At 38.3% G+C, this 25088-nt stretch overlaps 1 protein-coding gene across 1 annotated transcript in view; it reads left to right on the top strand.

Moving 5' to 3' along the window:
- CACHD1 (cache domain containing 1) overlaps positions 1-25088 on the top strand; it is a 185410-nt gene that overhangs the window by 73122 nt on the left and 87200 nt on the right. Inside the window, exons 2-3 of the mRNA XM_073357445.1 lie at positions 6342-6404; positions 21216-21364. Of these exons, the coding sequence (XP_073213546.1) occupies positions 6342-6404; positions 21216-21364 (212 nt within the window). The remainder of the gene's footprint in view (positions 1-6341; positions 6405-21215; positions 21365-25088) is intronic.

Raw genomic sequence — 25088 nt, 5'->3', positions numbered from 1 at the left:
CTGAATTTTTCTTTCATTATTAATATTTAGTTAGTTTGAGTTTCTTTTGTGTTACTTAGCTGTAGTAATTTTATAGTTTTTAAAAACAAAACAAAAACTTAAAACAAAAAGATTTAACGTATACTTTCAGGATAAGGATCATTCTCTCTCCACCCTTTATTTCAATAGCCATTCTTAAGAATGTTCCCATCACAGAGAGACATAGAGCTGTGACTTGGACGTCCACTCATGCATTTTCTGAACACTATGCAGTCACTCATGCCTCAGCTTCTGATGCCATATTTGGTTCTGTTGTTCTGTCATCAATCCTAGACTTGACTCTGAAGCCCACCCCTTTGCAGAGGGTACTACTCGATAATCACCTGGAGTGGAGCACCCATAGGGATGCACCATACCACCTTGTAGAATGTAGGCTGTGCTTGAAGAATAGGGGACTTTGTGCTGGGAAGCACTGACTCTGAAAGAGATTTGGGGGATGTGGTGGATGATTAGCTGAACATGAGCTCCCAGTGTGACACTGTGGCCAAAAGAGCTAATGTGATCTTGGGATGTATAAATAGGGAAATCTTGAGTGGGAGTAGAGTGCTTGTTTTGCTTCTGTATTTAGCGCTGGTATGACTGTTGCTGGAATACTGTATCCAGTTCTTGTGCCCACGATTAAGGAAGAATGTTGATTAATTGGAGTGGGTTCAGAGAAGAGCCACAAGGATGATTAAAGGATTAGAAACATGCCTTATAGTGATAAATGTAAAGAGCTCAATTTGGTTAGCTAAATCTTAAAGAAAACATTAAGGGATGACTTGATTATGGTTGATAGCTATTTACATGGGGAACCAACATTTAATAATGGGCTCTTCAGTCTAGAAGAGAAAGGAATAACATGAACCAGTGGCTAGAAGTTGAAGCTAGTCAAATTCAGACTGGAAATAAGGCGTACAATTTTGACATGGAGCGTAATTAACCACTGGAACAATTTACCAAGGGTTGTGGTGGATTCTCCATCATTGACTATTTTTAAATCAAGATTGGTGTTTTTGTAATATATTTGCTCTAGGAATTATTTTGGGGAAGTTCTATGTCCTGTGTTAGATAGGAGATTGGACTAGATCACGATGGTGTCTTTTGGCCTTGGAATCTATGACTACTGGAAATGTGAAAAGATACACTGAGTGGGTGCAAGGTCTGTCCAATATAAAAGTAAGGTATTGAGGGATACATAAGGAGGAGAATTAGGGTTGTTTGTGGAAACTTACCTCTAACTTTCCAGACTTTCAAATGTATGTATGTATGTATGTATGTATGTATGTATGTATATCTGCACAAAAAACCTAGAATGGTCTACTGTGACTTTTAATAATAGTTATTGATGACCGTTGTTCAAGACTTATTGATGAGTCTTTATGACTTTCACTTTAAAAAGGAAGTACCAGAAGAGTGTTCCAGCACTATCATTCATAAGAATGCTAAAAATAATAATGCCTGAATGGTGTTCCGGAGTGCTCGGGCATGACTCGAACCCTGCTTAAGACCTAATGGAATTAGAGGGTGATCAGAGAAGAATGACCAGACTGATTAGGGGATGGAAAAGCTTTCATATGAAGAGAGTGAAAAGAATGGGACTGTGCACCTTAGAAAGAAAATGATTAAGTGGGAACATAATAAAAGTATCTAAGATAATGAATGGTGTGGAACAGGTAGATAGGGAGCTTCTACTCTCCCTGTTACAGAACACAAGAAAGGGCACATGAAACTGAAAGACTGCAAATTTAAAAGTGAGAAAAGGAAATACTTTGTTACATAATTTATCAAAATTTAAAAAACTGGATAACCACAAGAATAACCAAAGTGATGATAATTGATGCCAAGAAAAAAAGTACTGGAAGAGAAATGAAACTTCATGTTTCAGGGTGTAAGACCATCTCTAATGATTAGAATTAGAATGAGACCTTCGTTTGGGGGAGGGACACAGATAACCCCACATCTGCCTACTGTAGGGTTATTTTCACCTTTGTCGGAGGCATCTGGTCCCTGCTCCTGTTGTATGGACCTTGAGTCTGACCTAGCATGGCAATTCCTATGTTCCTAGAGCTGTTGTTGGGCTGAGTGATGATGGGTCAGGACAAATAATCTTGAATGACCATCTCATTAAACGCTTGTGTAATTGGTCCTGTTCAAGTGAGGTAGGATTTTGCTGCCATCTGTTAAGCAGACTCAATTAAACAGCAAGGGGTGGGGAGAATAAAGTAAAGATGCTAATACATTGTGCAACCCGCACTGAGAATGCTCTCTTAAATATTTCTCTTTTTTTGTAAGTTTCTGGAATTTAAATTTACCTTTCAATCTGTGGAATCTCTTTAACTTCTTTTGGAAGTTGACAAAAGAGACTTTTTCTGTTTAGAAAATTAAATAACATACTGTGTAAATGTTCACATGTCCTTTGCACACTGGTTAAATAACAATAAAAGGCAAAAGGATCAGGGGATCTTATCTGTGAATTGCTCTATGATTTACTCTTTTCTCCAGTTGGTGCAATCCTTAGTGCATTTTTGCTAATAGGTTTCTTACTTTTCTTGCATAGTTTTAATAAAAATGAGAAAACTGAATGTTTGTACAGAGATGATTTTTTTTGGTAAGATTAAAATTCTCCTGATTATGCAGAGGGAAATAATTTTTCTCTAGGTGAAAATTCCAGGTAGTTTTATTGAGTAGGGAACAGATATCTAAGTAATAGAATTGCTGTGAGAGGTAGAAGAGCAATTCATCTGTAACCTGAGGGAAAGATCAGGGGACCTTATTTAGCCCTTTCTCCAACTGGTGGGATCCTAATTTAGTGTGGATTTCTGGTTTAATTCATTGTTGAAAATTGCAGTTTGGCTAACAGGTTTTTACTTTTCTTATATAGTTTTAATAAAACTCAGAAAATTCTCTGCCTGAAAAGAATATTTTAAAGAATTTGACTAAAATTGATCTTAACCCAAAATAGGTTTAAAATAAAAAACTTTATTCCAGTGGCCAAATGAATTACTACAAGTAGTGATTTTTTTCGTAACTGTTCATAACATACTCTCTCATTATTTTGATAGTTCATAAACATGGCTATATTTAAAGGTACAGGGGAAGGGTCAGCTTTGTATTAAGGACAGGAAGCTTCATTCTTGCTAGCTGACAAACTGTTTCCTTGTTGTTTCTTTTGATATCTAGAAATTAAATGCAATGTGGGGAGAAATTTTCAATTCATTTAAAACATTTTGCATCAAAATGACCCCCTTTAATGTACTTTTCTCTGTTAAATTTTTCTTCTCATCTGAAGGAAAAAAACATGTTTTGTAGTTTTAAGTACCTGAGCATAGCTTTTAACAAAAGTCTGGAAAGAAAAAGAAATCTGCATGTATGTCTTAAGAGTAGTCACATTTCTGTCTTTTTATCCTTCTAGGCTCCCTGGGACTTGTGAACTTGTGAGCTGCCCTTCCAAATGCTGCTCTCATATTAAGAGTTCAAATTTTTGAAATTCCTAAAGTCCTCAAGAGGAAAAGGGATAAGGGAAAGTGACAATCATAAGCCAAGATTTTCCAGAGTGCCTCTGCTGGCTGTGTACCTGTGTACGTTCTGACTAAAAGCAAATAGACCAAACTCTCACCTGGAAAACTCATGCAGTTGTTGAACAACTTCTATTAAACTTCATTTGATTCAATGTTAAACGCCTTATGTAGCTCTAAATAATTCTGATTTTATATCGTTAAAACTTAGGAGAGTTGAACTGAGCGTCTGGGAAGTCTGTTTCAGACTTACCGCATTGCTGTAAACGTGAAGCATTCCATCAACTTCATGTCCTCCACCATAGTGTCTCTGAATAGCTGTCATGGCACATACATAGCCAAATAGGAACAACTGGTCTTCTTGCTGCTGCATTTCCATGCACTGGGCTCCATGTTGATGTATGCGATGTCCACTCTCTGGGTGAAATCCTGACCCTGTTTAAATCAATGGCAAAATTCCATTGCCTTCAGTAGAGCCAGGATTTTGCCCTCTTGTTTTTTCTTTTGTGTCATTGACATTTTAGTGTCTTTGACGTCTATAATGTAATCCCCAATGTTTCGCTCTCTTCCCTATGTGATGCTCTGAGGCTCCGGTAAATGGTAGAGAGGCTGCATTGGTAAAGTGCTGCTTGGGCCGTAAGTTTTTGTGGAGTAACTTCAGTTTAGATTGTGGTGGCAGTTGTTTACTTTTTTTCTTCTCAGAAGTAAAATGATAAGACAGGTGCAGAAGCAAAAGTTTCAATCTTGAACGGTATTGGTTAAAGCTCCTTTTCAATAAGGAACAAGACGGCTACAGATTGTACTGCCACATTACTACAGGATTCTTAAAACATCACTGAAAAATGAGTCACTTTAATATGTATAAAAATCCCACAGTAATAATTTATTTTGGCTTTTGTTATTTTTTTTAAAGATATGCCCCTAAATATTAAACCTAACTTAACATTAACATTCAAAGGGCCAACTGGGTTTTTTTTTAATTATTTTTGTAGTATTTAGTCTTCTTAAAATTTTGAAGTAATATTTATTTAATCAACAATTCACTCCCTTTCCATTTCAAACAGTTTTTTCCCCCTTGTTGTTTTTGCAGTACAAACCAAAAAGTTACACCTCTGATGGTTGGCTTCTTTTTTTCTTGCAAAGCACCCTGAGGCCAGGTATCTGGGTGAAAGCTACTATATGCCAGTAGGGGCGGGGGCTTTGGGGAAGGGGTGGAGTGGGGGCGGGGTTGAGCAGGTGTGAGAAGGGGTGGGGTGGGGCTGGGGCTGGAGCAGCATGCAGCTGCATGGGGCACCAGGAAATTTGGTATGGGTAGGGACGGCCTTGATCAAATCCCCCCTTAGTCGTCTCTTTTCCAAGCTGAAAAGTCCCAGTCTTATTAGTCTCTCCTCATATGGCTGCCATTCCATACCGCTAATCATTTTTGTTGCTCTTTTCTGAACCTTTTCCAATTCCAATATAACTTTTATTCGCAGTATTCAAGATGTGAGAGTACCATGGATTTATGTAGTGGCAATATGATATTTTCTGTCTTATTATCTATCCCTTTCTCAATGATTCCCAGCATTCTGTTCGCTTTTTGACTCCCGCTGCACATTGAGTGGATGTTTGACTCCCGCTCCACAATGACTCCAACATCTCTTTCTTCAGTGGTAACAGCTAATTTAGATCCCCTCATTTTATATGTATAGTTGGGATTATGTTTTCCAATGTGAATTATTACTTTGCATTTATCAACATTGAATTTCATCTGCCATTTTATTGTCCAGTCACCCAGTTTTGTGAGATCCTTTTGTAGCTCTTCGCAGTCTGCTTGGGACTTAACTATCTTAAGTAGTTTTGTATCATCTGCAAATTTTGCCACCTCAGTGTTTACCCCTTTTTCCAGACCATTTATGAATATGTTGAATAGGACTGGGCCCAGTAAGACCCCTGGGGGATACCACTATTTACCTCTCTCCATTCTGAAAACCGACCATTTATTCCTACCCTTTGTTTTTTATCTTTTAACCAGTTACCGATCCATGAGAGGACTTTCCCTCTTATCTCATGACAGTTTGCTTTGCTTAAGAGCTTTTGGCAAAGGACCTTGTCAAAGGCGTTCTGAAAATCTAAATATACTATATCTACTGGATCCCCACATGCATGTTGACCCCCTCAAAGAATTCTGAAAGTCCTTTTTTTCCCCCCCTACTCTAGAAACTTAAAGACTGGGATAGTAATTGCTGCTTCAGCAATGCCAATCTCACTTCCTAGTAGGCATACAAAATCAGGTCTCATTCTCCTGTCGTCCAAACAAACACAGAGACCCACCTTCTAACCTCTAGCCCACAGGCTTTTGGATGCAGGCAAAAGCCAACAACTGGAGGATCAGAAATTAATTAAAAATTTGGAGAATATGGAAAGAATAATGTTTTGAAAGAGCTTTATTATGTTAAATGTTTAGTATCTGTAAACAATTATAGTAGTCAGAGGTAACAGATTTTAAATAGGAAGCATAGATATTTTAAATTATAGCAGTTGGATAAAATAGCAGAGGCTCTGCAAATAACATCCTGTATTTTTCTTTTTAGAAATGTAAACATCTGCTTTACTTATTTAATTATAGAAGCATGTATTTTGCTTGCATAAACGTGGTTATCTTTAGGTAAAGTTGACAGTTTTAAAAACTGTTTTAAATGACTCATGATATGAAATCTGTCTTTTCTTAACATACTGCATTCTTATTGTTTTTTTCCCTTCAATATTGCTTGAAATCAGTATTATGCCAATGTCCCTTAAGCACCATTTCTGATTTTATTACAGCGGATATTCAACTCCTTTGTGTACACCGAAAAAATCTCAAATGGAGAAAGTGAAGTTCAACAGGTAAGGGAAAAAATGGAATGTATAAAAAATCCCTGGCCACCCGTTGAGGTGTAGGGTTTTTAAAGGGACACAGTCAACTTAAATATCACACTTTTGTCTGAATGTATTTTATCGACTATTCTTACACATGAAATCAGAGTGAACAATAACTGAAGGTTGTTTACTTTGTACCCATCTGGTAGCTTTGCTCTCCCCTGAATAGTAAGGCAATTTACTTCTCTGTAAGGGTTTTTCACTCAGCAACAAGGGAGAGAAAAACATGTCTAGTATAGGCAGGACTTGGAGACAGATATAGTATTGACACTGCTTTCCTAAGAAAAGAAAATTGACTAGATTTCAAGTTGACTGTGCCCTTTAAATAGTCTTCACTTTAGGTGCATGTTTAGTGATCACTAAGACATTGACATTTGTATGTGCAGTGTTGTGTACTTGCTAGCTTGCAAATGTAATCTCATCTGATTTATGTGCAGGTATTTGATTAGCTTATAACATCTGTTTGCATCACTCAAATTTGTCTGTTTATTTAAAATAATAGATTTGAAAATTCAACATATGTTCGAGTTAAAAAAAATAAAATCTGGAGTTTAATATTAGGTAAGTGTAGGCCCCCACATTGGTTATTTCTATTTTAATACACTGCAGTGCATGAAACAAAGGTTATGTTTGGGTAAATATAAAGGCTAAAGGATCAGATAGAATGAAAAAGACAAACCTAAAATTCTAATTTTACTTTCAGCTTGCTTATTCTCAGAACTCCATCTCATGCTAAATGTGATCAATTTTGATAGAAATGGCAAACACTGTTTTATGTAACTGATCTAGGGGCTAGAACAAAGAACTGGCTTTTGATTCCCACTTAAGCCACTAACTCACTTGTGACCTTATGCAAGTAACTTGACCTCCTTAGACTCCATCAAACCTATTTTAACATTCAGTAAAAACAATACTGCCTCAGAGCAGAGTTTTCTCAGGGGAAAAATGAATTGCCCTCAAAACATGCAAGTAATTTTTAATTTGGTGGCTGGACAGTTGTACTCTTTCAAGAGCATTTTACAGCTTTGCATCAGCATATGCATTTAAATTGGATGTGCAGATAAGTAAACAAACTCTCCAAGTAACTATCAGACATGAATTGCTTTCCAGGGCAAAAAGTCAAAATAGAGATGGGCTTGAATTAAACTCTGGATTCAAATATAGTACACTCAAACTTTGGGCAAATTGGGATTTGAAATTGGAGCTCAGCCCTTCTCTAGTTCAAAGGAAATACAGTAATTTGAATATGGTTACGGTCATTCTTGGAGTTAATATGTGGAAAATGGAATAATATAAGAAAAATTCTATCAATTTTTGGTACTATTTTAAAAAAAATCTTCAGTTTTAAGAATGTTCTTCTTTTCTGGAGTTGAAATTAAGATGCATAATATATCAGAGCTCAGCTTTCATGCTTGTGTATGATCGTATGATTAGTGACCCAGGATGAAAAGCAGACTATCGGATAAAAGAAATCATACATTTTAAAAATCACCCCCACTGTAAGTAAGCCCACCTTAGTTTATGGAAACTGAAAGATTGGTAAAAAGGAAATTTTACTCTTCATCTTTGGTGCTTCTTGTGTACTATTTGAATTCATGCAGGTTGGTGAAACTAGATTGATTGGTGTGATAACATTGTTCATAGGAACTGCTGGGGAGATTCTAGTCAATTATCCTGTCTCTGACAGTTACCAATACTAGATAGACACTACAGAGGATGGCGGATAAACTCCGGCAGTGGATATTATGCAGTAGCATGTGCTCTGTGGGAAAAGTTTTTTTTCCTAGTACCAGTTGGGTTGTGTCCTGAATTGTAGATATGTTGTTTATATGAATATCTAATCTTTTTAATGTATCCTGCTAAGCAGTTTGCCTCAGTATTTTGTTGCAGTCAGTTCCATGCATTAAATGTGTTTGTAAACTGGCTGCCTTTCAATTCAGTTGGGGAGTCAGTTCCTTTGTGCTTGTAATATGGGAGAGGATGGGGAAGTATGATAGGAGGGCCTTCTCTGTTCCATTTTCTATTTCCCCTGTTCCATCATCTAAGTCACCTTGTATTTGTAGCCTCTTTTAACTAAATTATGTGAAAGACTTTCCATGTTTCTAAGAATTTTCCTTATCTTTCTCCGGACTTTTTCTATTTCTGGTTTGTTTGTTTTTTTAAGCTGAGGTGATCAGAACTGGACACCGTAATGAGGTTCAGGGTGTGCTATCAATTTGGTATAAAGGCCTTGTATTAGTTTCAGTATTATTCTCTATCTCATTCCTAACAGAGCATTCTCACATTGCTATTTTTTTAGACTATTCTTGTGACTCAACTCGATCAGAGGTTTTTAGGGAGCTGACGCTGTCCCCAATGACACCACTGTATCATTATATCAGTGGTGTGTGTGTACAAAAATATTTTTTTCTTGAGTGCTTACAGGTAATTGTGAATCTAGCTACGCATTTGAGAAGTTCAAATTATTTCTTCCCAAGTGCATTACCACTATATTTCTAAACTGTTTCATTGTGTTGCCTAATTGCCTAGGTTGGATTCACTTTTCAGTTAATATTTCAGCAAAGTATTTGTGTATAAATAATAAAATAAAATAAAAATTCAATTAACATTAGGTCTTAACAAACGTGTTTGTTCTAAGTAAATATATTTTTTTATTCTAAACTACCTGACAGTTTCCCTTTCTAAAATTTAATTACTCATTGCGATATGCAGCATTGTTCCCAAAGAAACCACGGCAACAGTGTTGAGGAAACAATATAATAATACCAAAAAAGATCTGCGGACATTTGTAATCTAGTTAATTCACTGGTGTTTTATGCACTAAGGTTTACTTTTGTTTTGTTAGGAATTTAGTGTACTTAGTATAGCTGCATCCATCTGTATTACATATTTAAATATCATTCAACTATCCAGAACATAAAAAAATTGGCACTACTTTCTCATAATTGTACAAAAAATGACTTTTTGTCATTAGGGACATTAAAAGGGTTCAGTGATTATACTGTACCCAAAAGAGATCTCTCGTGTCATAGTATCAAACCTATATACTAGCGAGGAGTAGTAATTGAGTTTATAGTAATGTTCATTGTCTGGAATTTTCAGAAATGTTGCCAGTCATGTTTTTTGGTAAATTCCTAATTTTTTCTTGAAGGAAGTTGAATGCATATTGGTAGTATAGTATTTTAAAAATACTGGATTAATGATGGATTCTAAAGTTTTCCTATTACTACTAGTCTTAAATTAACATACTGTACACTCATATTTAAACCAATTTAAAGGGCCAGGCTAATTATCACAATATAATATTTGGATTGAACCTGGAGCCACGCCATATTCTATTTGTATAAACATGCCCAGAATCACTGGTGGTGAAGATTAATGTTAAAATCTGGGGCCACTTGGATTTAAAAAGCTACTCTGTTACCACTAGGTTTAAAAACAATTATTGCCTTCATTTTAAACTCAAGGCTCATTGGTTTTCACTGCAGACAACAAACTAGTCCCGCTATGAAGGCTGTGAAGTAAATAAGATGGGGACAGGCAGAAAGGAGCTTGTGCTTGACTCAGGAGAGCGGGAGGGAGTGGGGGAAGAGAGAAAGAACCTTGTATATTCTTCCGGTTTAGATACAGTGGAACTTATTGTGATGGTTTCCCACCTGGAACTGAGGTACCACAGAGCCCTCTGACTCACCAGCCTGGGTTCCCACTCACACTGAGCTGCTGTGACAAGCTGTAGACTGCTCCTGGTCCTATACATTCACACTGGCAGGGACACACCCAGCTGCAGTTACATACAGGCTGGCCGAACACTGCATGAACCAACAATAGAGAGACTACAGCTAAGATATCACCAGCTTCTCCGCCTAGGACCCCAGAGTTTTACTGTCCTGCCCTGGCCAAAACCCCAACCAGTATGAATTTATTACCCAGTTTGCCCCTCCCTCAGTGTGGAGAGGACTATGAAAAAAGCCTGTGTTAAACCAAGCTGAGATTTTTCTCCAGACACTTCACTTAAAGGCACACTGGTTTAGATTAAAACATAAAACAAGTTTATTAACTACAAAAGATGGATTATAAGTAGGGCCCTACCAAATTCATGGCCATGAAAAACGTGTCACAGACCGTGAAATCAGGTCTTCCCCCGTGAAATCTGGTCTTTTGTGTGCTTTTACCCGATAGTATGGGATTTTGAAAAGTGAGTAGTGATTTGGTGGCCTTAGTTTTTGGATGCCCAAATTGAGACAGCTTAAAAGGGACTGCTTTTTCAGAAAGTGCTGAGGCAAACTCTACGGATGGGCCATAAGATGTCTCAGGTTGAGCATCCAAAAATGGAAGCAACCAAAAATCATTAGTTACCTTGAAAATCTATGCCATACTGTATATGGTATTAGAAAAAATGTGGCTTATTGTGCAGTCCATTGTAAAGAAATTTGTTTCTGTTTGAGCATGCACAAATGTGTGTGCTTGTGTGCAACGTGTCCAAAATGGGGTAATTGTCATGGTAAGTTGAAGTTTTAGGCCTTAAATCATCCTGACTTTGGTAAAGAAGGGCTCACTGGCTTTAATTTAAAGTTGAAGAATAATATCTTTCACTACCATTTCTGGGTGGTCTGCACACCACATAAAAGTCACATGGGCTAAATTATACATGTCAGATGGCTTTTGAAAGTAAAAAGTGTGCTTGGGAAATTCAGAAACTGAATTAGGTCGTCTTTATTGAAGCCTTCACTACGCTTTTTTTATTTTTTTATTTTTTAACTTGAGAAAAAAAACGACTCTAGCTTAAACCCCAGTCACAGATGCACGCATTAACTCTAAGTAGATATAAATAAATGTCTAAACATTGTAAGTAGTGTGATGAGTACTTAACTGTCACAGAAGAAAAATGGGACCCCAATAGAGTGTAATTACTGTGTTTAAAAGCTCAGTATTGAAGTGGATAGAAGAATAATTGAGCACTTCTGTTTTATTAATAACTTAGTCTTTCAGTCCTAATGAATCACGAGTAGTATAACTGGAATTTTATGAGTAGGAGCGATACATCCAACTGAGCATTTTGAACAAATGCAAATAAAAGGTAAGCAAATTAAGTCCCCTATCACTGGCTCCTTTTTTTTGGTCAGTCATTAACACTTTCTTACCAACTGATGGCCAAAGGCAATTATTTATAGTTTTCTGTCAACTGAGAACTTTTCTGGAAGGCCACTCAATTTTTATTTGAAAAACAAAACAAAAAACGCCATATAAACAATGATGTCTAGGAAACAGAGAGGGAAAAACTACAGCTGTTGGCCTTAGGCACCAGCGATTTAATACAATCAACTGTCTTTATGCCACACAAGGAGAGGTTTTAAGTTTAAAACTCTAAGACACTTGATTGCTCTCAAAATCTAGAGCTGTCTATTTCTTAAGAGTAACCTGTACAGTAGGATTCCATGTCATTTTGTGTGTCACTCTGAAACAGAATGTCTGAGTCCATGTGAAGCAATGGATAAAGCTACAAGCATAGTTGAGAGCACTTTTTGTTCAGAATATCATACGGTTCAATCATCACTGGGATTTACGGTCTGTTACTATCTAGTTATTAAGTTCTGACCCATTTTTACTACTAGTGCCATGTAACCTTTTCTACGCTGAAGTAAGTATTTGCACCATAGATGTGGGGTATGGTGTCAGTGGCTTCCCTATAAAGAGAGTTTGAATCTTAACTGAGTTACATGAATTAAGAATAGTTTTAATATGATAGCCATCAGATTGAGAGGACAGGAAGGTAAGATTAAGCATTTCTTCAGATACGTGGTTTAAGTCGCACATGACACAGGCAATATTCTGGGGAGAGTAGGAGAATTTGCAGATGAGAGTGGAGAGCATCTGTTCAAGATTGTCAGACATCAAGGTTCCTGATAGTTCAGAGAATGTAAGTTTAGAATCCAAAGTCAAAGTTACATAATGATACAGTTTTGATTGAACAAATTTTTTATCAATTTAAGATGTGTTGAATTGGAGGAAGTTATGACTGGCCCAAGAGTTTTTTTAATAGTTTAACACAAGTGAATTGAAGAAAGAGTAAAGGAGATCTAGTATTTGAACTTTGGACTCACCCTCCATTCCCCACCTTTCCCCATCCTCAACAAACCAACCTTCAAACCTACCTTCCTCTGTAACTATTGCTCAGTCTCCCTTTGTCCGTCGTCGTCGTCGTCTTCTCCTCAAAATTCCTTGAGTGAAAAGTTTACAATAGCTGCCTCAAATTCATATACCCCAGCTTTGTCCTGGATCCCTTCCAGTCTGGCTTCTCTCTCCACTTCATCGATACTACTCACCAAGGGTTTAATGGTTTCAAGGTCCTCAAATCTGGCTAGGTGTACTCATTCTTCTCTATGACTCCCCTACTGCTTTTGACACTGTTGACCACACCGTTTCCCATGACAACTTAGTCTCCTTTGTCTTTTGTGACATTGTCCTCTCCTAGTTCACCTCCTCCCTCACTTTAGTTCCCATAGTACCTCCTTTACTGGATCCATCTAGTCTATGTATTTGTACGAACCCTCCTTATAGTAGTATCTGATCCCCTCCTATTTTCACCTAGAAATAATCTCTCTCCATCTTCCTTCCTTCCTTTGCAGCTTCTTGTGTGGAGTTCGACGGTGGTGATGGTTGGGGCTTTGTTTGTGAATTTTTTATTGAGGAAAAGCTCAGTCAAAGAGGAGGGGGTTTTGGTATTTTGTATTGAATGCAATGCGTGGTGTTACTTTTCTGTTAGTGAGTTCTATAGCCTCCTTTCTCGCAGTGTCTGTGAGTTTCCCACAAATTCCTAGGCCCTCTCTTCTGCTCCCTTTACATCTTAACTTTGAGTGATTTCTTTTGATCACAAAACTTCAGCTGCCATTTCTACCCTCCCTGACCATTCGCAAATGTGCCTCTTCACTCCTGATCTGTCTCCATCCATTCAGTCTCTGTTTCTTTGGACTCTCCTTCAGATCCCTTGCCATCAAATTAAACTTAATCTAGCTAACAAAGAACTCCTTGCTTTCCCTCTCAAGCCCTCTCCACTCCCTTCATTTCCTATTACTCTTGCACAGCCAGGGGAAAATTAGCTAGAGGAGGGGTCAAGCAGTGATTTGTAAACACTCTTGTTTGTCACTCTTTTATACTCCTGTGCCCCAAATACCTTGTCTCTGCTGCTCCTGTGGATAGTGATTGCCCAGCAGGAGTAGGAGAGTGATATGGGCTAGCTTACGCTCTGCTGTTGATTCTGCTGTCACAACTTGGTAAGATCAAGGAGTTTTATGGAGCTTGCAGTTCACTTAAGATTTTTAATGAAATTCTGAGCCTGCAAAAATTGAAGGAGTTCTTTGTGCTTTTTCCTCCATTGTATAAAGTTATTCTGTATGAGATGCTGTTAAATAAGCGGGAACATATGAAAAGATACACAAGTTCTGTTTGTGCAGGATTTTCTAGGACAGGGCTTCAGAGATAACTGACAAGGGCGTTCCTTGATGCATATTACAGAAGTAGCATTTAACAATTTTACATGCAACAACTTGTATCAATCGGCTTGTGAAAAGGGTCAGGAAGTGTCACTGTTGTATAAACAAGCCACCATGTCAGACTTATTTTAGCACTAAGCTCTACAGAAGGTGTTAGCATGGTTCCATAGGATACATAACAATTGAGAGATAGCAGACATTCGCTAGATCTTCTGTTTGCAATCCAACCTGTCATCAGAAAGGGCATGAGTAGCTTTCCTAAATCCAACAGAGAGTTAAGGAAAGATATCAGATGCAATTTGGCAAGGGAACATACAAAACAGCTTCTGAGGAGGATGTAATAAAATTGTTGTGGTTGAAGCAAATACCCTCATTTCTCTAGTTTGAATCCACATGGGAACTTTTTTTTTCACAACAGCTGATAATTGAAGTTGATGTATTTTCCTGCTAACATGCAAAATTTGTTCCTTCTTTCTGCCCCCAATGAAGAAATGACACTAAATAATAATGTCTTTAATGAGATTGGCTCTTTGAGCCATTTTGACTTTGTACCTCTTTTAAAAACCAGTTATGTTCATGCTTGGTTTTCCATATTGCATTCATAACTCATTCACTGTGTAAGAATGCAGAACATAAAACTTTGTTCTAAAAATCTCAGTAAAGGACATAAATCATGCATGACCCAGCCAAAGTAAATTATACACTGGGTGAAGCTCAGGGACCTTGGGAGAATTAGTTTTAGGGATGAGATGTCCAGTTTACAGGCCAAGTTGGCTTGTTGGGGAACGAAGGGAACAAAATAACACATGCACACAGCATAAAAATCCCAGAGAATCAGTCGCTGAAGCCTTCTTGGAGTTTCAGCTTATGGATTCCTTTGTAGCTGGGGTTCTTGTTCCACATTCAGACTGAAGTCTGGCAGTTCTGGCCCCTACATCTGGGAGTTCTTCATCCCTACTAGTCTTCCATTTACTCATTTTCCCTGCAGCTATTTGGGTTTTATAACCCTTTAGATACCCAGGAGGTTTGCTGCTAGCCTTCTGAAATATATACTGTAACTCCTTCTCTAAAGCCTCTCTGGGCTCCTTCCTTTGGTCAGCTGCCAGTTAATTCACATAGGGCTCCCCTTTCAAAATTCTTGGATGCTCCGTAACTTCATTACCTTTTCCTTTGACAGGTACATTTTATATTGTAGCTATCTAAGCTATGGGAAAGGACACCATGGTGTCTATACCCATGTTTTTCCCTTCCTCCACCCAGTGCTAGGACAAGAACCTTTTTATAGACAGCAATCCTATACAGCAGTCCCCTTCTTCCGGGGAAATACCTGATGCAAACATGTTACAAAATATGTTAATAGCCTTTAATAAATATCAAAGAGCTGCTTTGCCCTCACACTAATGATCCAACAAATAAAGTGTTCTTCATCACTTGAAGTATTTCAGTCAAGACTGGATATCTGTCTAAAAGATAGGTTTCAGAGTAACAGCTGTGTTAGTCTGTATTCACAAAAAGAAAAGGAGTACTTGTGGCACCTTAGAGACTAACCAATTTATTTGAGCATGAGCTTTCGTGAGCTACAGCTCACTTCATCGGATGCACACTGTGGAAAGTGTAGAAGATCTTTTTATACACACAAAGCATGAAAAAATACCTTCCCCCACCCCACTCTCCTGCTGGTAATAGCTTATCTAAAGTGACCACTCTCCTTATAATGTGTATGATAATCAAGGTGGGCCATTTCCAGCACAAATCCAGGGTTTAACAAGAACGTCTGGGGGGGGGAGACAAGGGGAAATAGGTTATCTTGCATAATGACTTAGCCACTCCCAGTCTCTATTCAAGCCTAAGTTAATTGTATCCAGTTTGCAAATGAATTCCAATTCAACAGTTTCTCGCTGGAGTCTGGATTTGAAGTTTTTTTGTTGTAATATCGCAACTTTCATGTCTGTAATCGCGTGACCAGAGAGATTGAAGTGTTCTCCGACTGGTTTATGAATGTTATAATTCTTGACATCTGATTTGTGTCCATTTATTCTTTTACGTAGAGACTGTCCAGTTTGACCAATGTACATGGCAGAGGGGCGTTGCTGGCACATGACACTGACATCACACTGGTGGATGTGCAGGTGAACGAGCCTCTGATGGTGTGGCTGATGTTATTAGGCGCTGTGAAGGTGTCCCCTGAATAGATATGTGGGCACAGTTGGCAACGGGCTTTGTTGCAAGGATAGGTTCCTGGGTTAGTGGTTCTGTTGCGTGGTATGTGGTTGCTGGTGAGTATTTGCTTCAGGTTGGGGGGCTGTCTGTAGGCAAGGACTGGCCTGTCTCCCTTTGCTTCTCTACAAAAGAAAAAGGACACTAAACTTTCTAAACTACTACATGCCACAAGGGGCCACAGCAATGGTTCCCTCGACCCACTCAGCAATATTTTTAACCTATCCAACTATACTCTAAGTCATTATGCAAGATAACCTATTTCCCCTTGTCTCCCCCTCCCCAGACGTTCTTGTTAAACCCTGGATTTGTGCTGGAAATGGCCCACCTTGATTATCATACACATTATAAGGAGAGTGGTCACTTTAGATAAGCTATTACCAGCAGGAGAGTGGGTTTGTGTGTGTGTGTGTGTGTGTGTGGGGCGGGGGGAGAGGGGGTGAGAAAACCTGGATTTGTGCTGGAAATGGCCCAACTTGATTATCATGCACATTGTAAGGAGAGTGATCACTTTAGATAAGCTGTTACCAGCAGGAGAGTGGGGTGCAGGGAGAGAAAACCTTTTGTAGTGGTAAACACCCATTTTTTCATGGTTTGTATGTATAAGAATATCATCTATATTTTCCACATACACATAAGTAGCATCGTAACACAAAATGGTGTTATTGTTTAACATGACTGGTAACTAAAAAAAAATATGGTCTGCATGTTGGCTGCCCAAAGAAATGGATGTAAAATGACTACACTGATTGGAGTAAGCACTGGGTCATCGTTATTCAGTATCACTTCCTTAAAGAAAAAGGGAAAATGTAGAAACATAAGTACTAGATAAAAGTTGAACAGCAAGAAGAAAAACAATTTTTTTTTAAGTTGAGTTGAAGAGGACTGTGACAAGCTGACAGGAGGAAGACTCTTCCATTTCACAGCAAAGTTCAAGGTTTCAAAATTTGTTTTCATAGTATCTTCAAAATATAAAGCTCGAAGGGACCTTGAGAGGTCATCAAGTCTAGTCTCCAGCACTGAGGCAGGACCCAGTAAACCTAGACCAGCCCTGACAGGTGTTTGTCAAAACCGTTTGTAAAAACCTCCAGTGATGGCAATTCCACAAGCTCCTTTGGAAGCCTATTCCAGAGCTTAACTACCCTTGTAATTAGAACTTTTTCTTAATATGTAACCTAAATCTCCCTTGCAACAGATTAAGCCCCATTACTACTTGTCCAGCCTTCAGTGGAAATGGAGAACACCATCCTCTATCACAGCCCTTACCTTGAAGACTGTTCTCAGGTCCCTGCTCAGTCATCTTTTCGGAAGACTAAACATTCCCAGTTTTTTGTAACCTTTCTTCATACGTCAGGTTTTCTAAACCTTTTATTGTGTTTGTTGCCATTCTCTGGATTCTCTCAAATTTATCCACATCTTTCCTAAAGTGTGATGCCCAGAACTGGACAAAGTACTCCAGCTGAAGCCTCACCAGTGGCGTGTAGAGCAGGACAATTATATCCTGTGTCTTACACTCCTGTTAATACACCCCCGAAGAAGAGTTAGCCTTTTACGCAGCTGCATCAAATTGTTGACTCGTTCAGTTGTGATCCACTATAACCCTCAGATCATTTCAGCAGTACTACCATCTAGCCTGTTGTTCCCCATTATGCAGTTGTGCATTTGATTTTTTTCTTCCTAAATGAAGTACTTTTTACTTTTCTTTATTGAATTTTGACCAATTCTCTTGATTTGTCAAATGATGACATTTGAAATGCATTACACATAGGTAGCATCATAACACAAAACAGTAATCTGATCCTAACCTCCAAAGTGCTTGCAACCCATCCCATTTTAGTGTCGTCCACAAATTTTATAAGCATACTCTCTACTCCATTATCCAAGTCATTAATGAAAGTAGTGAATAGTACCAGAACCAGGACTGACCCCTGCAGAATCCTGCTAGATACGTTCTCCCAGTTTGACAGAGAACCACTAATAACTACTCTGAGTACAGTTTTTCAACTACTTATGCACTCACCTTATGGTAATTTCATCTAGAATTCATTTCCTTAGTTTGCTTATGAGTGTCATGTGGGACTGTGTCAAAAGCCTTACTAAAATCCAGATATATCGTATCTACTTGTTCCCCTCCATCCACTAGGCCAATAACCTCATAATCCCTACCTTTTTTGACAATTGGTTTGCAATTGATACACTTTTTTTGTGTGGAAATCAAATGGGCACAGGTGATGACAAATGCTGTTCATTCTTTAGTTCTTTACAGCAGGTTTGGTCTTGACACAGTTCTTTCAATTTGTTCTGTTTTTTGAAGATGGAAGATTGTAAGCCTGAACAGTAGTGACGGGTCTGGGCTGATGTACTGTGATCTTCTTCCTTCAACCACTTGGGCTCTAGGCCCCTGTGAATTTTCTGTTTCACACCACACAACCATGCCTCACTGTGTCAGAAGATCGTTTGCAAATTGCAGCTTTCTGTGCCTCATCCACAAAGTGTGGGTGACAATACTTGTCAACTACAGGAGGTGTTGGGTAGCTTAGAAAAATGAGTGTGAATCATTTTGAGATCATCTGATGGGAAGGTGTTATAAAGTTACATCAGCTTCTCAGTGGAATCCCTATGTTTGGTGGTACAGACAATTCTGCAAAAAGATTTGTCAGACCTGTAGACTTTGGTGAATGTACAGAGGGATAGTTGCTCATAGGGACATGGGTTTTATTACCAGCTGAACTGCTAACGTAAAAATGCAAATTATATGACAAAAACTCACTACGTACAGTATTCAGTTAACAAAAAAAACTAATAAATTTTAATTAAGTGTTTCATGTACTTTTTTTCTACACGTGGTTTGTGTAAATTTTTTTGTTACAGTTAGTTGCATCGTCCATTTTATCAGCAGACTCAAACCTCTCTCTGCATCCCATAATTTTTAATATTGAATGAAAGCTTGACCACGGCCATTCAGTTGCCCATACTGAGAGAAAAATGTCTGAAGATGGTATTGAAACATTTTAGAAATTTTGGCTTGTATATTTTTTGGGAGGGCTGGGTATTCCAGTGTTATATTTAATATACTGATAAATACAGATAATCAAAAAGAAAGTTGGCCTGAAAATGGAAAAAGAGAGAACCTACTCAGCTACTTATTATCTGACCATTGAAAGAGATGTAAGAGGGAGGCAATTAGTAGTCCTCTGGTGTGGTAGTAATAAATCATTCTACAAAACCAAATAGATATAATTCTACAAGTCATTTCATTTGAACAGTAGTCTGTTAAAAACTATGTTCCTTGGAGATCTATACGGTAATTGAGCTGTAGTATTTGATGGAACAATGGAAGCAAATCCATTGCTGTTATCAGTGTGGCCCTTATCAGTCATATAAGAAAGTAAATCATGATGAAATGTTCTGTTAGTAATAGTTAGGAAAGACATTTGTCAGTCCTGGAGACCTGAACTGACCAATTGCATTTCTCAGTGTACAATTTACTAGTGGTTGTCTGGTCATGTCTTTAGCTGAGGTGTTGGAGTTGGAAGGGAGCAAAATGATATATCTATAGTAATTAAAGAACTTTCTCCAGCTCTGAAGATACAGTTAATTAAAATGTGAAGTGAAATATTTTTGAATATTCACTACTGGCAGTAAACTGTTAAAAGATTGTTCCCTTGCATTCAGAATGCAAGCTGAAGAGGATATACTGTCATGGATATTACCAAGTGTGCCAAACAAAATCATGCTCTTGGGGCCCGATCCATTTCCACTGACTTCAGTGGGTTTGGGATCTTCTTCTTAGCATATGTGCAATGTACCTCAGGTGGCATGTGACCAGGATTCATCACCAAATTTGGTCTGCTGGTTAGATCATGAGTGTCCTTGGCCCGGGCCAGGTACTGACAGGGAGTGCAACATGAATGCTGATCCAGGCCCCCCTGGGCTGACAGGCTAAAAGCAAATAGCCCAGGGAAGTTCCTGTGTGATGTTTACTGCATTTAGGGATATAAAAATTCTTAAATTAGAGAGATGTAAAGAGAATAGCCAAAATTACCAAATAGAGAGTGCCTAAAGTCAAGCTCCTAAATTCAGCAAGAGTCTCTATTTTTTTAAGGCACTAAGCACCCACATCTGCCATTGAAATCAGTACAGCTTGGGCTGCTCAGGCTGTTTATTTAGGACCCTAAATATGGATTTAGAGGCCCAGCCTTAAGTACTTACTTTGAAGAATATTGGTCTGTTTTGTTGAATCTCCATATTTTCTGTTGGCCTTCTCAGAAAAAATTGTTTGAAATACTTGTGTTAGATGGTAAATGCAACAGCAGTATCCTTAAGCACTGCACAAAGGATCTGATCCAACTCCGACTGACAGCAGTGGAAAAGCTTTCACTGACTTGAAAGAGAGTTAGATCAGGTCCTGTGCTAGAAGATGTGAGGAGTAAAATATGAGAATGAAGTTTGGGTAACTTTCAAAGGCTGAGAGCTATGTACCAGTTTTCACTTAAAACGATTAAATGAAGGTACTCTCTGACTCATTACTTTTAAGAGAGACAAGATGGATGAGGGAATATCTTTTACTGGACCAACTTCTATTGGTGAGAAAGACACGCTTTTGAGCTTACACAGAGCTCTCCTTCTGGTCTGGGTCCAATAAAGAAGTTGGTCCAATAAAAGATATTACCCGATCCACCTTGTCTCTCTAATATCCTGCGACCACCACAGCTACAACAGATCATTATTTTCAATGCATTTTAAATTATATTTTCACAGTGAAAAATTAGTGATTTTTCATAATGTCTGGTTCAACTAAAGCAAAATTAGCATGACTGAAAATGGGTATATGTTGCAAGACAGTAAATATATTTTAGCATTTTGTATGGATTGCTTAGTTTGGCCATTTTATGACTCACATGATGACTATTTCAACCTGCGCAGTGAAAATTAAGTGATATGTTTCATAAAGCATGGAATTTTTAGCTTTAATGTATGCAGTTTGTTTTTCTTTTAACACAGATTCGTTAGCATGGCAGAAGATAGTACAAAGAGTCTTTCGTTTAATTTTAAATATTTTTGTTTTCAGCTTGCAAAAAAAATTCGGGAGAAGTTTAACCGTTACTTGGATGTAGTGAATCGCAATAAGCAAGTAGTGGAAGCTTCATATACTGCTCACCTGACATCACCCCTGACTGCAATCCAAGACTGCTGTACTATTCCACCGTCGATGATGGAGTAAGTATTTAGTGCTAAGATTACTTTATACTTTCAATTAAATTGTGAAGAGGAAAGACTGATAGTACAGGATTAAAGTGCTTGCAATAAAGACTGTGTTGTCTGCCACTCTTGTGGCCACTGGAAAATGACAAAACTGTAGTCCTGATCCTGCTCTTACCAGTTTCGTTAGGCCAGATTGTGTCACTCTTAATTACATTGAGTAGTCTCTTACTCTGTGAGTAGACCCATCTATTTCAAAGGGTTTCATTGTGGAGTACAATACTCTTCAGTGTAGCTACACTGAAGTAAGTGGTGATAATATTGCAGCTCTGGTTTTCTGTGAAATCATTTTCTCTGTGATGAAATCATTGGCTGATTTATTTTGGAGTCCCAGCTTCTCTTATTTTAGTGGTGTAAATGATGAAGAAAGTCATTTTTGGCTTGTTATAAAGTGCACTAGAGAAAGCTCAACCCAGAGATCTTTGATTTTGAAACCCAGACTGGATTAAACAGCCTTTCCAGAAGAGAAAGATGGGTGATTTTAAATAAAATAAATGGGAGACACTGCTAATAAAACATAGAAGAAGAAGGTGAGAGAGAGTGTTCTATTAAAGATATTCTCTCTGATTCTGATTAGTGAGCAGAATAATACTGAATAAGTTACGTGGTTCCCAGTTGGTTGTCTGCTCTTGTTTGACAGGGCCATCCAACTAATTCTATGGAGAAGGCCAAACTGAATATGTAATTATGATCTGGGGGCCAGGATTATTATGCACAACTATGTAACTACCCTAAATCCACAGCAGATATCCCACAGGTGTCCATGAAAGATTATACAAAGAAAAGGAGTAAAACATGGCCTTTTATGGAACAAAACTTTGTTTTCACTAGTGTTGCTATTTATTAACTGCCTTATTGTCACATTCAACATCATTCAAAAGTAATATCTTTACTTTTGTGAACATTGATTTCTGCCCTTTATTTCTCTTCCTTTTTCTGCCTGTCCTCTTCCTTTCTTTCTTCATTTCTCTCCCTGCAGCAACTCCCAGTTCCATTTTGTGGGCATTAGTCCGCTTTCTCACCTAATCTGCTAAAGTGATCAGCAAAGGAATAGTTAAAGGTGACATTTAAGGTGGCATTATTGGGTCTTAGAGTTAACACCCCAGTGTGATGAACAGGGAGGTCAGAAAGTTCACAGCTGTCAGAGACATTTGTTTCAGACTGTTAATTTGAAGAGTCAGGAAGACCCTACCTCCATTATGTACTGTGCTATCGACCTATAAGCCCATAAGAGGAGAGGAGTCTCGCAGGCCGCAGGGACGTGCTGGCCATCACTTCCTGCATCTTCCACTGGCCACTGGAACAGCAAACCATGGCCGCTGGGAGCTGTGGGGGACCATGCCTGCGGACGGTCAACGTCAGCAAAATGTCTCGCGGCCCGCAATCAGATTACCGCAGGTTGTCCACCACTGGTCTAAGCACATCATCCCACACTATGAATGCTCAAGCACTGAAGTTATAATTTAGTTATAATTTATTTTTAGGACATGAAGCCATAAGGATATGACACAAAGGGTATGACACCATTTAATATTTCACTCTTTGTCTCTTCCTGGTGGTAAAGGTGGGAGCATAATCCAAGCATCTTGATTAGTGTAAGAGAACTCTAAAATAAATCAAATTATTGGATCAAATTATACCAGACACCCACAGAAAGCATAGCCATTTCAGTTCTGTATGTAATCAGAAGCCAAATTGTTAACATTTATTTTCATAGTTGATTTTCCATATATTTCTCCTCCAATTTCAGTACTGTGGAATTTTGCCAGCGTCTTATGGAAAATTGGAATGAAGTATTGGTAGCAGGCTAGTATGAAAAAACTAATTAATGGAATGGTTTTTTTGTGTTTGTGCATGAAAGAGGAGGGTTTTATTTTGACAAAGATGATTAAAGTGTGACAAGAAAAGGAGTACTTGTGGCACCTTAGAGACTAACCAATTTATTTGAGCATAAGCTTTCGTGAGCTACAGCGCACTTCATCGGATGCATGAACAGCATCCGATGAGGTGAGCTGTAGTTCACGAAAGCTTATGCTCAAATAAATTGGTTAGTCTCTAAGGTGCCACAAGTACTCCTTTTCTTTTTGCGAATACAGACTAACACGGCTGTTACTCTGAAAGTGTGACAGTTTATTGTTGGTATATAGCTTGGCAATCTGAGCATTGGTTTAGAAGTAAAATGTATACATTGCTATATTGCTTAAGATGAATGAAAACACGAGTATAGCAATCAGATAGTAAAAATAAACCAATAAAAAAGAAATAGAACCAATAAAATTGGAAATTCAACATAAAATAAGCTTGACATTTTAGTCTCTACTTTAATTAAAGTAGTGAGAGATGACAGTGAAAAGAATGTGTAGTTTATTGCCATTATGTAGCACTGGAAATAAAGCTCGTATCGTGCAGAGTCCAAATGAACAATATTTATAACAGTGTATGAGGAAGTTTGATATGAAGAGTTGGTTTTATACAGGCTTGTTAAACCATACCTCTATAATGTTTAAGATTTCTAGAATTGCACTGATGCAGGATTTATTGGAAAACTACTACAAATTGCTTACCAAGACCCTGACTAGTAGTATTTTTGTATTTTTAATTTGTATTTTATTGTACTTGCAATGGAAGTTTGAAAATATATTTGTCATCTGACCCTGCCACCCACTGTGTTCCGAGTGCAGCTGAGGGCTATTTACATTTAGCAGCAGCAGCAACCATGCTAATACACAGCTTGTGTTAATGTACCGGAATTGTGGAATGAGTGGATGACAGAATTCAAATGATACTTTGTTGGGTAACTGCTGCTGTCAGAATGGGAACACATAACACTATTTCTTGGACTTGGAGCCCCCAATCTGTACTATTCTATTCTGTATAGGTTATTACATCGCACTCATCACTGTAGTATCTGAGTGCTTTCCAGTAGTGCACTAAGCAATGTGACTGACATCCTGTCGTGTGTGTGTTCACTCATCTGCTCCCCAGAGGGGAGTGTGTGCAGAGGAATGTTTTTTGTTTCGGAATTCTCTTTCTCTCTCACTCACACACACACACACTTACATGTGTTATATTCCACTTCAAGTCCTCTCACCAAGGCAGAGCAATAAGTGGCTGTTGAGCAGTTTTGGCACCAACTTCTCCATATTCTCTAATTCAGCAAAGCATTTTAGCATATGCTTAATTCCATCCCTATTTAGCAAACTATTTAAGCAGGTGCTGATATTAGTGGGATTTAATCACATAAAGTTAAATACACAGTTAAGTGCTTTCCTAAATAGAGATGGACTCCTGAATCAGAATCACAGAACATTGTACCTTTCTTTGCCAGTCTTTGTGTTTCTCTGCTTCAGGTGCAGCTGAGCAAGGTTTAAATACAGAAGAAAATAGCAATATGTAACTGGGGGAGAGGGGATGAAAGCATTATGCAAGTGCATCACATGCAGACCAATTTTTCTACAGTGGAGTGATTCATAAAGTACTTCAAGCCCCACAGATGTTTGCAGTGGGACTTCCATGGGTGTCTTCCCAAGGCTCAGATAGATAAGGACTGCATTCTCTGAGTGAGGTCTCTGCCTCCACAGTCTGGTAGCTCCGGACACGAGGTTTTGCATGTCCTGAGTCTGGGCCCTTTGTTAACTCCAAAGCCTAGTGTACCTCTTGCACCTGAACTCTTGGAGAGATT

The sequence above is a fragment of the Lepidochelys kempii genome, chromosome 8, assembly GCF_965140265.1.
Source record: "Lepidochelys kempii isolate rLepKem1 chromosome 8, rLepKem1.hap2, whole genome shotgun sequence".
NCBI classification, from domain to species: Eukaryota; Metazoa; Chordata; order Testudines; family Cheloniidae; genus Lepidochelys; species Lepidochelys kempii.
This window is presented reverse-complemented; position numbering and strand designations above follow the sequence as displayed.